The sequence below is a fragment of the Passer montanus genome, unplaced genomic scaffold (assembly GCF_014805655.1).
Source record: "Passer montanus isolate IOZ18808 unplaced genomic scaffold, ASM1480565v1 scaffold456, whole genome shotgun sequence".
Lineage (NCBI taxonomy): Eukaryota > Metazoa > Chordata > Aves > Passeriformes > Passeridae > Passer > Passer montanus.
In genome coordinates, this window is record NW_024369440.1 from 10,839 (window position 1) to 25,135 (window position 14,297).

At 60.9% G+C, this 14,297-nt stretch overlaps 2 protein-coding genes across 2 annotated transcripts in view; one reads left to right on the top strand and one right to left on the bottom strand.

Moving 5' to 3' along the window:
- Positions 1–3,079, top strand: part of LOC120508195 (suppressor of SWI4 1 homolog) — a gene marked incomplete at both ends in the record, with an annotated part of 8,533 nt that extends 5,454 nt beyond the window's left edge. The window contains 4 exons of the mRNA XM_039721566.1: positions 42–76; positions 347–476; positions 1,383–1,555; positions 2,553–3,079. Of these exons, the coding sequence (XP_039577500.1) occupies positions 42–76; positions 347–476; positions 1,383–1,555; positions 2,553–3,079 (865 nt within the window). The remainder of the gene's footprint in view (positions 1–41; positions 77–346; positions 477–1,382; positions 1,556–2,552) is intronic.
- Positions 3,080–3,653: 574 nt separating this feature from the next.
- On the bottom strand, positions 3,654–13,350 carry LOC120508194 (eukaryotic translation initiation factor 3 subunit G-like; the record flags this gene model as incomplete). The annotated part of the gene is made up of 10 exons (XM_039721565.1): positions 3,654–3,658; positions 3,702–3,836; positions 4,543–4,732; positions 5,026–5,069; positions 8,828–8,935; positions 9,443–9,596; positions 10,771–10,857; positions 11,905–11,993; positions 12,418–12,510; positions 13,296–13,350. Coding segments are annotated over 10 exons (960 nt in total), but the record flags the coding sequence as incomplete, so codon positions are not given.
- Between the last annotated feature and the right edge of the window lie 947 nt (positions 13,351–14,297).

The following is a 14,297-nucleotide window of genomic DNA, read 5'->3' on the forward strand; positions in this document are numbered from 1 at the left end:
AGTGACACACCTGGGACAGGTGAGGGACACACCTGGGACACCTGGGGACAGGGCAACGTCCTGTACCACGGCCTGGGTGAGTGACAGCTGTGCCCAGGTGTATCTCAGGTGTGCCCAGGTGTATCCAGGTGTGTGACAGGTGTGTTTACCTGCAGCCCCCAAGGGCGAGGCCGAGCTGCAGGAGCTCCTGGCCCAGGTGTGCCCAGGTGTGCACAGGTGTATCTCAGGTGTGACAGGTGTGCTCAGGTGTATCCAGGTGTGTGACAGGTGTATCTCAGGTGTGCCCAGGTGTATCTCAGGTGTATCCAGGTGTATCCAGGTGTGTGACAGGTGTGTTTACCTGCAGCCCCCAAGGGCGAGGCCGAGCTGCAGGAGCTCCTGGCCCGGCGGGAGCGGCGGCTGCAGGGGAGGGCGGAGCGGCGCCGGCAGCAGGAGCAGAACCTGGAGCGGAAACGGCAGCAGAGGGAACAGCACAGGTGAGACGGACAGGTGAGACAGGTGGGACAGACAGGTGAGACAGACAGGTGAGACAGACAGGTGAGATGGACAGGTGAGACAGACAGGTGAGACAGGTGAGACGGACAGGTGAGACAGACAGGTGAGATGGACAGGTGAGACAGGTGAGACGGACAGGTGAGACGGACAGGTGTGACAGACAGGTGAGATGGACAGGTGAGACAGGTGAGACGGACAGGTGAGACAGACAGGTGAGACAGGTGAGACAGACAGGTGAGACAGGTGGGACTGGGACAGGTGAGACGGACAGGTGAGACAGGTGAGACGGACAGGTGAGACAGGTGAGACAGACAGGTGAGAGCGGACAGGTAAGAGCGGACAGGTGAGACAGACAGGTGAGACGGACAGGTGAGAGTGGACAGGTGAGAGCGGACAGGTGAGACAGGTGAGACGGACAGGTGAGATGGACAGGTGAGACAGACAGGTGAGATGGGCACAGGTGTGACTGGGGAGACTGGGGAGAGCGGGACAGGTGAGAGTGGACAGGTGAGACAGGTGAGACTGGACAGGTGAGACTGGACAGGTGAGACCAGGACAGGTGAGACTGGACAGGTGAGACTGGGACAGGTGGGACCAACACAGGTGAGACGGGACAGGTGTGACAGCTGTGATGGGTAGGAGAGGGACAGGTGTGCCCAGGACACAGGTGAGGGTGGCAGGGGCCTCCCAGGTGAGGAGGGTCACAGGTGAGGACAGAAGGGTGACACAGGTGAGGCTTCCCAGGTGTCCCCTCACCTGTCTCACCTGTCCCCCCCCTGTTCCCCCCCGTCTCACCTGTCTCACCTGTCTCTCACCTGTCCCTCACCTGTCTCCCCTGTCCCTCCCCTCTCTCACCTGTCTCTCACCTGTCCCCCCTGTCCCCGCAGGCAGCGCAGCCTGGCCGGGATGGGCGTGGCCCCAGGTGGCCCTGGGGCTGCCCCAGGTGACGCTGGGGGCGACAGCGGCGCCGAGGACCCCGGCGCACCTGAGGCAGGTGAGGCCGAGGACGAGGACGAGGCCGAGTACTACAGACAGGAGCTGGGGGCGGAGCCTGACCCAGGTGAGATTGGGGGGGTTCAGGTGAGATTTGGGGTGTTCCAGGTGAGTTTTGGGGTGTAAAAGGGGATTGGGGAAGGATCCAGGTGAGTTTTGGGGGGCATCAAGGTAAATTTGGGGGACTCCAGGTGAGTTTTAGGGGGGGTCCAGGTGAGTTTTGGGGGGAAGAAAAGGAAATTTTGGGGTTTCCAGGTGAGTTTTGGGGGCTCCAGGTGAGTTTTGGGCTTTCCAGGTGAGCTTTCCTCCCCGGAAGTGGCTGATGAAGCCAAAATTCCTGAATTTCCGTGATTTGGGATCAAAGTAAACGCTCTGACACTTCCGGGGCCTCCTGCCGCCCCAAAGCCCAACTTTTCCCCCCAAAATCCAAGAATTTTCTCCCTAAATTCCTTTTTTTTCCTCCCCAATCCCCTTTTTTTCCCCCCAAATCCCAATTTTTCTCCCCAAATCCCAATTTTTTTCCCAAAAATCCCTTTTTTTCCTCAAATCCCTATTTTTTCTCCCAAAAACCTCTATTTTTTCCCCCAAAATCCCAATTTTTTCTCCCCCAAATCCGAGTTTTTCCCCTCAAATCCCATTTTTATTCCCTTAAATCCCAATTTTCCCCAAATCCCAACATTTTTATCCCTAAATTCCTTGTTTTTCCTCCCCAATCCCCTTTTCTTCCCCCCAATCCCAATTTTTCTCCCCAAATCCCAATTTTTTCCCCCAAAATCCCATTTTTTTCCCCCAAATCCCAATTTTTCCCCTCAAATCCCATTTTTATTCCTCTAAATCCCAATTTTCCCCAAATCCCAACATTTTTATCCCTAAATTCCTTGTTTTTCCTCCCCAATCCCAATTTTTTCCCCTAAAATCCCAATTTTTGTCCTCAAATCCCATTTTTTTCCCCTAAACCCCAATTTCCCCACCCTAAATTCCCATTTTTTCCCTCTGAATTCCCATTTTTCTACCCTAAATCCCCGTTTTCTACCCTAAATTCCCATTTTTCCCTTTTTCCCCAGATTTGTTCCCTGGCAGCTCCAAGAGGAAGCGAAGCCCCTCGGCCGCGCCCCGGGCCCGGAAACGACGGAAGGGGACCCCAAAATCCACCCCTGGGACCCCAAAATCCACCCCCGGAACCCCAAAATGCCACAGAAAAAACCCAAAATCCACCCCTGGCACCCCAAAATCCACCCCAGGAACCCCAAAATCCACCCCTGGATCCCAAAAATTCCACCCAAACCCCCCAAAATCCCAACAGGGAACCCCAAAATCCCATCCAGGATCCCAAAATTCCACACCTGGCACCCCCAAATCCCACCCAGGACATCCCAAAAACCCCAAATTCCATCACAGGAAACCTGGAACCCCCAAATCCCAACAGGAAACCCCAAAATCCCAACCTGGAACCTCCAAACCCCGCCCAGGACACCCCAAAAACCCCAAATCCCACCCAGGACACCCCAAATCCCACCCAGGAAACCCCAAATCCCACCCAGGACACCCCAAATCCCACCCAGGAAACCCCAAATCCCACCCAGGACACCCCAAATCCCACCCAGGAATGCCCACAGCCCGCCCGGGTGTGGCCAGGTGCGGCCCTGGTATCCCCAGAGCCACCCAGGTGTGTCCCAGGTGTGTCCCAGATATCCCCAGGTGTGCCCAGAGCCCGCCCAGGTGTCCCCAGGTGTGTCCCAGGTATCCCCAGGTGTGTCCCAGGTGCCCCCAGAGCCCCCCAGGTGTGTCCCAGATATTCCTAGGTGTGTTTTTATCCCCCCAGATGTGCCCAGGTGTGTTGTTACCCTCCCCAGGTGTGCCCAGGTGTGCCCAGGTGCCCCCAGGTGCTCACCGCGGCGGTTGGGCTGCATGGACTCCCCGCGCCGGCTGGCCCCGTCCCTCAGGTGTGGTTTTACCCCCCCAGGTGTGGTTTTTACCCCCCCAGGTGTGTTTTTACCCTCCCCAGGTGTGTTTATCTCCCCCCAGGTGTGTTGTTACCCTCCCCAGGTGTGCCCAGGTGCCCCCAGGTGTGCTCACCGCGGCGGTTGGGCTGCATGGACTCCCCGCGCCGGCTGGTCCCGTCCCTCAGGTGTGGTTTTTACCCCCCCAGGTGTGGTTTTACCCCCTCAGGTGTGTTTTTATCCCCCCCAGGTGTGTTTTTTACCCTCCCCAGGTGTGCCCAGGTGTGCCCAGGTGCTCACCGCGGCGGTTGGGCTGCATGGACTCCCCGCGCCGGCTGGCCCCGTCCCTCAGGCTGGGCGGGACGTACTTGCCCGTCTTGCTCACCTGCGCTGCCACCGGCTCCGGCTCTGCAGGGAACGAGGGGACAGGTGGGGACAGGTGAGGGACAGGTGAGGCACAGGTGAGACAGGTGAGGCAGAGGAGACAGGTGGGGACAGGTGAGGGACATGTGAGAGACAGGTGAGACAGATGGGACAGGTGAGAGACAGGTGAGGGACAGCCCCAGCAGGTCCGCCTGCACGGGGCCACCACAACAACGGGGCCACCAAAATGGGGCCACCATGATGACCTTGGGGCCACAAAACTGTACAAAACCGGGAAAAATTCCCAAAAAAATCCCCAAAAAAGCCAAATTTGGGATTTGGGATCTGGATTTGGGGTCCCACCTCCGGGCAGCTTCTCCTTCTTGCCCGTGGACAGCCCCAGCTGCTCCTCCTGCACGAGGCCACCACAACAACAATGGGGCCACCACGGTGACCTTGGGGCCACAATACAGTAAAAAAATGGGAAAATTATGGGAAAAAATCCCAAAAAAAGCGGGATTTGGGGTTTGGGATCTGGATTTGGGGTCCCACCTCCGGGCAGCTTCTCCTTCTCGCCCGTGGACAGCCCCAGCTGCTCGGCCAGCTCCTTCTGCACGGGGCCACCACAACAACGATGGGGCCACCAAAATGGGGCCACCATGGTGACCTTGGGGCCACAAAACCGTACAAAAACGGGAAAAATTCCCCAAAAAATCCCAAAAAAAGCCAGATATGGGATTTGGGGTCCCACCTCCGGGCAGCTTCTCCTTCTCGCCCGTGGACAGCCCCAGCTGCTCGGCCAGCTCCTTCTGCACGGGGCCACCACAACACTTGTAGGGGCAGCGCGTGGTCCAGTGGTCGCCCTTGCAGATGCGGCACGAGACGATCTTCTGGCCCTTGAGCTTGTTCATGGGGTCCTCCTCCTCCTGGCAGTTCAGGTCCTGGGGGACGGGGACACACCTGAGCACACCTGGGCACACCTGGGCACACCTGGGCACAGCTAGAGACACCTGGGGACACAGCTGGGACACAGCTAGGACACAGCTAGGACACACGTGGCCATGGGGCACACCCAGAGATGTTCATGGGGTCCTCCTCCTCCTGGCAGTTCAGGTCCTGCATGGGGGGAGATACCTGAGCACACCTGGGCACACCTGGGGACAGCTAGAGACACCTGGGGACAGCTGGGACACAGCTAGGACACAGCTAGGACACACGTGGCCATGGGGCACACCCAGAGATGTTCATGGGGTCCTGCTCCTCCTGGCAGTTCAGGTCCTGGGGGACGGGGACACACCTGAGCACACCTGGGCACACCTGGGCACACCTGGGCACAGCTAGAGACACCTGGGGACACAGCTGGGACACAGCTAGGACACAGCTAGGACACACGTGGCCATGGGGCACACCCAGAGATGTTCATGGGGTCCTCCTCCTCCTGGCAGTTCAGGTCCTGGGGGACGGGGACACACCTGAGCACACCTGGGCACACCTGGGCACACCTGGGCCCTGGTATCCCCAGAGCCACCCAGGTGTGCCCAGACCCCGCCTGGGTGTGCCCAGAGCCCGCCCAGGTGTGCCCAGAGCCTGCCCGGGTGTGCCCAGGTGTGCCCAGGGTCTGCCCAGGTGTGCCCAGGTGTGCCCACAGCCCGCCCGGGTGTGCCCTGGTATCCCCAGAGCCACCCAGGTGTGCCCAGACCCCGCCTGGGTGTGCCCAGAGCCCGCCCAGGTGTGCCCAGAGCCTGCCCGGGTGTGCCCAGGTGTGCCCAGGGTCTGCCCAGGTGTGCCCAGGTGTGCCCACAGCCCGCCCGGGTGTGCCCTGGTATCCCCAGAGCCACCCAGGTGTGCCCAGACCCCGCCTGGGTGTGCCCAGAGCCCGCCCAGGTGTGCCCAGAGCCTGCCCGGGTGTGCCCAGGTGTGCCCAGGGTCTGCCCAGGTGTGCCCAGGTGTGCCCACAGCCCGCCCGGGTGTGCCCTGGTATCCCCAGAGCCACCCAGGTGTGCCCAGACCCCGCCTGGGTGTGCCCAGAGCCCGCCCAGGTGTGCCCAGAGCCTGCCCGGGTGTGCCCAGGTGTGCCCAGGGTCTGCCCAGGTGTGCCCAGGTGTGCCCACAGCCCGCCCGGGTGTGCCCTGGTATCCCCAGAGCCACCCAGGTGTGCCCAGACCCCGCCTGGGTGTGCCCAGAGCCCGCCCAGGTGTGCCCAGAGCCTGCCCGGGTGTGCCCAGGTGTGCCCAGGGTCTGCCCAGGTGTGCCCAGGTGTGCCCACAGCCCGCCCGGGTGTGCCCTGGTATCCCCAGAGCCACCCAGGTGTGCCCAGACCCCGCCTGGGTGTGCCCAGAGCCCGCCCAGGTGTGCCCAGAGCCTGCCCGGGTGTGCCCAGGTGTGCCCAGGGTCTGCCCAGGTGTGCCCAGGTGTGCCCACAGCCCGCCCGGGTGTGCCCTGGTATCCCCAGAGCCACCCAGGTGTGCCCAGACCCCGCCTGGGTGTGCCCAGAGCCCGCCCAGGTGTGCCCAGAGCCTGCCCGGGTGTGCCCAGGTGTGCCCAGGGTCTGCCCAGGTGTGCCCAGGTGTGCCCACAGCCCGCCCGGGTGTGCCCTGGTATCCCCAGAGCCACCCAGGTGTGCCCAGACCCCGCCTGGGTGTGCCCAGAGCCCGCCCAGGTGTGCCCAGAGCCTGCCCGGGTGTGCCCAGGTGTGCCCAGGGTCTGCCCAGGTGTGCCCAGGTGTGCCCACAGCCCGCCCGGGTGTGCCCTGGTATCCCCAGAGCCACCCAGGTGTGCCCAGACCCCGCCTGGGTGTGCCCAGAGCCCGCCCAGGTGTGCCCAGAGCCTGCCCGGGTGTGCCCAGGTGTGCCCAGGGTCTGCCCAGGTGTGCCCAGGTGTGCCCACAGCCCGCCCGGGTGTGCCCTGGTATCCCCAGAGCCACCCAGGTGTGCCCAGACCCCGCCTGGGTGTGCCCAGAGCCCGCCCAGGTGTGCCCAGAGCCTGCCCGGGTGTGCCCAGGTGTGCCCAGGGTCTGCCCAGGTGTGCCCAGGTGTGCCCACAGCCCGCCCGGGTGTGCCCTGGTATCCCCAGAGCCACCCAGGTGTGCCCAGACCCCGCCTGGGTGTGCCCAGAGCCCGCCCAGGTGTGCCCAGAGCCTGCCCGGGTGTGCCCAGGTGTGCCCAGGGTCTGCCCAGGTGTGCCCAGGTGTGCCCACAGCCCGCCCGGGTGTGCCCTGGTATCCCCAGAGCCACCCAGGTGTGCCCAGACCCCGCCTGGGTGTGCCCAGAGCCCGCCCAGGTGTGCCCAGAGCCTGCCCGGGTGTGCCCAGGTGTGCCCAGGGTCTGCCCAGGTGTGCCCAGGTGTGCCCACAGCCCGCCCGGGTGTGCCCTGGTATCCCCAGAGCCACCCAGGTGTGCCCAGACCCCGCCTGGGTGTGCCCAGAGCCCGCCCAGGTGTGCCCAGAGCCTGCCCGGGTGTGCCCAGGTGTGCCCAGGGTCTGCCCAGGTGTGCCCAGGTGTGCCCACAGCCCGCCCGGGTGTGCCCTGGTATCCCCAGAGCCACCCAGGTGTGCCCAGACCCCGCCTGGGTGTGCCCAGAGCCCGCCCAGGTGTGCCCAGAGCCTGCCCGGGTGTGCCCAGGTGTGCCCAGGGTCTGCCCAGGTGTGCCCAGGTGTGCCCACAGCCCGCCCGGGTGTGCCCTGGTATCCCCAGAGCCACCCAGGTGTGCCCAGACCCCGCCTGGGTGTGCCCAGAGCCCGCCCAGGTGTGCCCAGAGCCTGCCCGGGTGTGCCCAGGTGTGCCCAGGGTCTGCCCAGGTGTGCCCAGGTGTGCCCACAGCCCGCCCGGGTGTGCCCTGGTATCCCCAGAGCCACCCAGGTGTGCCCAGACCCCGCCTGGGTGTGCCCAGAGCCCGCCCAGGTGTGCCCAGAGCCTGCCCGGGTGTGCCCAGGTGTGCCCAGGGTCTGCCCAGGTGTGCCCAGGTGTGCCCACAGCCCGCCCGGGTGTGCCCTGGTATCCCCAGAGCCACCCAGGTGTGCCCAGACCCCGCCTGGGTGTGCCCAGAGCCCGCCCAGGTGTGCCCAGAGCCTGCCCGGGTGTGCCCAGGTGTGCCCAGGGTCTGCCCAGGTGTGCCCAGGTGTGCCCACAGCCCGCCCGGGTGTGCCCTGGTATCCCCAGAGCCACCCAGGTGTGCCCAGACCCCGCCTGGGTGTGCCCAGAGCCCGCCCAGGTGTGCCCAGAGCCTGCCCGGGTGTGCCCAGGTGTGCCCAGGGTCTGCCCAGGTGTGCCCAGGTGTGCCCACAGCCCGCCCGGGTGTGCCCTGGTATCCCCAGAGCCACCCAGGTGTGCCCAGACCCCGCCTGGGTGTGCCCAGAGCCCGCCCAGGTGTGCCCAGAGCCTGCCCGGGTGTGCCCAGGTGTGCCCAGGGTCTGCCCAGGTGTGCCCAGGTGTGCCCACAGCCCGCCCGGGTGTGGCCAGGTGCGGCCCTGGTATCCCCAGAGCCACCCAGGTGTGCCCAGACCCCGCCTGGGTGTGCCCAGAGCCCGCCCAGGTGTGCCCAGAGCCTGCCCGGGTGTGCCCAGGTGTGCCCAGGGTCTGCCCAGGTGTGCCCAGGTGTGCCCACAGCCCGCCCGGGTGTGGCCAGGTGCGGCCCTGGTATCCCCAGAGCCACCCAGGTGTGTCCCAGGTGTGTCCCAGATATCCCCAGGTGTGCCCAGAGCCCGCCCAGGTGTCCCCAGGTGTGTCCCAGGTATCCCCAGGTGTGTCCCAGGTGCCCCCAGAGCCCCCCAGGTGTGTCCCAGATATTCCTAGGTGTGTTTTTATCCCCCCAGATGTGCCCAGGTGTGTTGTTACCCTCCCCAGGTGTGCCCAGGTGCCCCCAGGTGTGCTCACCCCGGCGGTTGGGCTGCATGGACTCCCCGCGCCGGCTGGCCCCGTCCCTCAGGTGTGGTTTTACCCCCCCAGGTGTGTTTATCTCCCCCCCAGGTGTGTTTATCTCCCCCCCAGGTGTGTTTTTATCCCCCCCAGGTGTGCCCAGGTGTGCCCAGGTGTGCTCACCGCGGCGGTTGGGCTGCATGGACTCCCCGCGCCGGCTGGCCCCGTCCCTCAGGCTGGGCGGGACGTACTTGCCCGTCTTGCTCACCTGCGCTGCCACCGGCTCCGGCTCTGCAGGGAACGAGGGGACAGGTGGGGACAGGTGAGGGACAGGTGAGGCACAGGTGAGACAGGTGAGGCAGAGGAGACAGGTGGGGACAGGTGAGGGACATGTGAGAGACAGGTGAGACAGATGGGACAGGTGAGAGACAGGTGAGGGACAGCCCCAGCAGGTCCGCCTGCACGGGGCCACCACAACAACGGGGCCACCAAAATGGGGCCACCATGATGACCTTGGGGCCACAAAACTGTACAAAACCGGGAAAAATTCCCAAAAAAATCCCCAAAAAAGCCAAATTTGGGATTTGGGATCTGGATTTGGGGTCCCACCTCCGGGCAGCTTCTCCTTCTTGCCCGTGGACAGCCCCAGCTGCTCCTCCTGCACGAGGCCACCACAACAACAATGGGGCCACCACGGTGACCTTGGGGCCACAATACAGTAAAAAAATGGGAAAATTATGGGAAAAAATCCCAAAAAAAGCGGGATTTGGGGTTTGGGATCTGGATTTGGGGTCCCACCTCCGGGCAGCTTCTCCTTCTCGCCCGTGGACAGCCCCAGCTGCTCGGCCAGCTCCTTCTGCACGGGGCCACCACAACAACGATGGGGCCACCAAAATGGGGCCACCATGGTGACCTTGGGGCCACAATCCTGCTCCTCCTGGCAGTTCAGGTCCTGTGGGACGGGGACACACCTGAGCACACCTGAGCACACCTGGGCACACCTGGGGACACCTGGGCACAGCTACAGACACCTGGGACACCTGGGGACAGCTGGGACACAGCTGGGGACATCCCCTCTCCAATCCCCATTTTCCCCTCTCTAGTCCCTGTTTTTCCAGCTGTGATTCCCCATTCCCAAATTCTGTTTTTGACCTTCCCCAGAGCCAGAATTCCCATCCCTAGAACTGGAATTCCCATTCCCAATCCCATTTTTCCCATTCCCCAGCTGGAATTCCCATTCCTCAGCTGGAATTCCCATTCTTCCCATTCCCAATCCCCTTTTTCCCATTCCCCAGAGCCGGAATTCCCATCCCCAGTCCCATTTTTCCCATTCCACAGCTGTAATTCCTATTCCCCAGAGCCGTAATTCCCATCTCCAATCCCGTTGTTCCCACTTTTCCCGGTTCTCCCATCCCAATCCCATTTTTCCCATTCCCAATCCCATTTTTCCCATTCCCAAGCAATTTTTCCCAATCCCAGTCCCATTTTTCCCAAATAAATCCCAATCCCATTTTCCCCATTCCCAATCCCATTTTCCCCCAATAATTCCCATTTTTCCCCAAGAATTCCCATTTTTCCCATTCCCAATCCCATTTTTCCCATTCCCAATCCCATCTCCCCCTCTCCCAATCCCATTTTCCCCACTCCCAATCCCCTTTTTCCCAAACAATTCCCATTTTCCCCCAGTAATTCCCATTTTCCCACTTCCAATCCCATTTTCCCCAATAATTCCCATTTTCCCCACTCCCAATCCCATTTTTCCCAAAGAATTCCCATTTTTCCCCAATAATTCCCATTTTCCCACTCCCAATCCCATTTCCCCACTCCCAATCCCATTTTTCCCCAAAGAATTCCCATTTTTCCCCAATAATTCCCATTTCCCCATTCCCAATCCCATTTTCCCCAAAGAATTCCCATTTTTCCCCATTCCAATTCCCATTTTACCCCAGTAATTCCCATTTTCTCCATTCCCAATCCCGTTTTCCCCATTCCCAATCCCATTTTTCCCCAGTAATTCCCATTTTTTCACAAACAATTCCCATTTTTCCCCAGTAATTCCCATTTTTTCACAAACAATTCCCATTTTTCCCCAGTAATTCCCATTTTTCCCCAAAGAATTCCCTTTTTCCCCCATAATCCCCATTCTCCCTCACCTTGCGCCGTGCCACGGCCTTGGAGGCTTTGCGGGTCTCGATCCGGAACGTCCGGATGATCTGGGACGGGAAAAACTGGGAATGGGGCTGGGGAACCCCAAAAAACCCCAAATTTGGGGTCCAAAAACCCAAATTCGGGAATTCCTGGAGCACCTGAACCCCAAAAAAACCCAAATTTGGGGTCCAAAAACCTAAAATCTGGGAATTCCTGGAGCACCTGAACCCCAAAAATCCCAAATTTGAGAATTCCTGGAACACCTGAATCCCAAAAACCCCAAATTTGGGGTCCACAGATGACAGATTTGGGGATTCCTGGAGAACTTGATCCTAAAACCCCAAATTTGGGAATTCCTGGAGCACCTGAGCCCCAAAAATCCCAAAACTGGGGTCCAGAGGTGACAGATTTGGGAATTCCTGGAGCACCTGAGCCCCAAAAATCCCAAAACTGGGGTCCAGAGGTGCCAATTTTGGGGTTCAGAGGTGCCAATTTCGGGGTCCAGAGGTGCCAATTTTAGGGCTCAAAGGTGCCAGTTTTGGGGTCCAGATGTGCGAAATTTGAGGCTCAGAGGTGCCAGTTTTGGGGCTCAGGTGCCAAATTTGAGTTGCCTGCAGCACCTGAACCCCTAAAAAGCCAAATTTGGGGTCCAGAGGTGCCAATTTTGGGGCTCAGGTGCCAAATTTGGGGCCCAGAGGTGCCTATTTTGGGGCTCAGGTGCCAAATTTGAGTTGCCTGCAGCACCTGAACCCCTAAAAAGCCAAATTTGGGGTTCAGAGGTGCCAGATTTAAGGCCCAGAGGTGCCAATTTTGAGACTCAGGTGCCAGTTTTGGGTCTCAGAGGTGCCAAATTTGGGGTCCGGAGGTGCCAATTTTGGGACTCAGGTGCCAAATTTGTGACTCAGGTGCCAACGTTGGGGTCCAGAGGTGCCAATTTTGATGTTCAGAAGTGCCAATTTTGGGGCCCAAAGGTGCCAATTTCGAGGTTCAGAAGTGCCAATTTTGGGGCTGAGGTGCCAATTTTGAGGCCCAAAGGTGCCAATATTGACACTCAGGTGCCAGTTTTGGGGCTCCGAGGTGCCCCCCGTGCCCCTCTGTGCCCCCGTGCCCACCTTGACCTTGCGCCCGTCCTCCTCCTCGCGGTACTCGGTGATGGTTTTGATGTTGCCATTGACGACCTCCTTGGGGGATGGGAGGGGCCCTGGGGGCACGGACAGTGACACACAGCTGGACACAGGTGTGTCCCCAATGCCGCCAGGTACGTCCCAGGTACACCCAGATGTCCCCTAGGTGTGTCCCCACTGTCCCCCCAATGTGCCAGGTGTGTCCCCACTGTCCCCAGTTCCCCAGGTGTGTCCCAGGTGCATCCCAAGCTGTCCCCAGGTGTGTCCCCAATGCCCCCAGCTGTGTCCCAGGTGTGTCCCCACTGTCCCCAGGTGTCCCCACTGTCCCCAGGTGTGTCCCCACTGTCCCCACTGTCCCCAGGTGTGTCCCAGGTGTGTCCCCACTGTCCCCAGCTGTGTCCCCACTGTCCCCAGGTGTGTCCCCACTGTCCCCAGGTGTGTCCCAGGTGTGTCCCCACTGTCCCCACTGTCCCCCCAGGTGTGTCCCCAGGTGTGTCTCACCTCCCTTGAGCAGCTCGGCCTCGGCGCTGTTGGGGCCTCCCAGCACCCCGGGCAGGGGCAGATCCTTCAGCAGCTCGCTGGTGATCACCTTGTCTGGGGACAGGGCTCAGGTAACTCACCTGGGCCAGGGGACTCACCTGGGCCAGGTAACTCACCTGGGCCAGGGAACTCACCTGGGCTCACCTGGGCCAGGGAACTCACCTGGGCCAGGGAACTCACCTGGGCCAGGGGACTCACCTGGGCCAGGTACAGCCTCACCTGGGCCAGGTACAGCCTCACCTGGGCCAGGGAACTCACCTGGGCCAGGGAACTCACCTGGGCCAGGTACAGCCTCACCTGGGCTCAGGTCACCCCTCCCACCTGGGCCAGGTCACCCCAGGCTTGCCCAGCCCTAGAGTAGCTCTGTGTCCCCAGGGACACAGGTGGCACCAGTGACAGGTGCCGCAGATGTGACAGGCATCATTTAATGACAGGTGTGACAGGTGTGACCAATGACAGGTACCACAGGTGAGACAGGTGGCACCAATGACAGGTGTGACAAGTGTGACCAATGACAGGTGCCACAGGTGTGACAGGTGGCATTAATTACAGGTGTGACAGACGGCACCAATGACAGGTGTGACAGGTGCCACAGGTCCATCAGGTGTCACCAAAGACAAGTGTGACAGGTATGACAGGTATGACAGGTGTGACAGGTGGCACCAATGACAGGTGTGACAGCTGGCATTAATTACAGGTGTGACAGGTGGCACCAATGACAGGTGCCACAGGTGTGACAGGTGCCACCCCACCAGGTGTCCCCAGTGTCACTCCTGCCATGTGTCCCAGGTGTCCCCAGTGTCCCCAATGTCCCCAGAGGTGTCCCCGGTGTCACTCACCATCCTCTCCTCCCTCCTCCTCCACCTGGTCAGCCCAGCTGGGCTTGGAGCTGCGGGGACACGGCGGCCTCAGGCTCCCTGTGCCCCCAGTGCCACCCCAGTGCCACCCCTGTGTGTCCTCTGTGCCACCCCCAGGCTCCCAGTGCCACCCTCAGGGTCCCTGTCCCCCCCTCAGGCTCCCTGTGCCACCCTCAGTGTCCCGGTGTCCCCTCAGGGTCCCTCCTGTCCCCAGTGCCACCCCCAGGCTCCCTGTCCCCTCAGTGCCACCCTCATGGTCCCTCTGTCCCCTCAGGGCCCCTGTGCCCCCAGTGCCACCCCCAGGCTCCCTGTCAGTGTCCCTGTCCCCCCTCAGTGTCCCTGTCCCCCCTCAGTGTCCCTGTCCCCCCTCAGGTTCCCTCTGTCCCCTCCCGTCCCCCCTCCCCCTCACGGCCCCGCCCGAAGCCCCCGGGACCGCGGGGACCCCGAACCGGGACCGAGCCCCGACCCTGCTCCTGATCCCGGTCCCAGCTCCCGATCCCGGTTCCCATTCCCAACTCCCGATCCCGGTTCCCATTCCCGTTCCCCAATCCCGGTTCCCATTCCCGTTCCCCGATCCCAAATCCTGTCCCTGGTTCCCGATCCCGGTTCCCGTTCCCAATTCCCGATCCCGGTTTCCAATCCTATTCCCCGTTCCCGGCTCCGATCCCGTTCCCAAAAGCAGAAAAAAGGGGAGAAAGGAAAGAAAAGGGGAAAATGAAAAGAAAGGAGAAAAAAGAAAAAAAGAAAAAAGGGGAACAAAAGAAAAAAGTAGAAAAAGAAAAAGGGAAGAAATAAAAGAAGGGGGAAAAAGAAAAAAAAGGAGAAAAAAAGAAAAAAGGGGGAAAATAAAGAAAAGGGAAATAAAAGAAAAAAAGGGAGAAAAGGATAAAAGAAAAAAGGGGAGAAATAAAAGAAAAGTGAGAAATAAAAGAAAAAAGGGAGAAATTAAAAAAAGGAAATAAAAGAAAAAAGGGGGGAAAATTT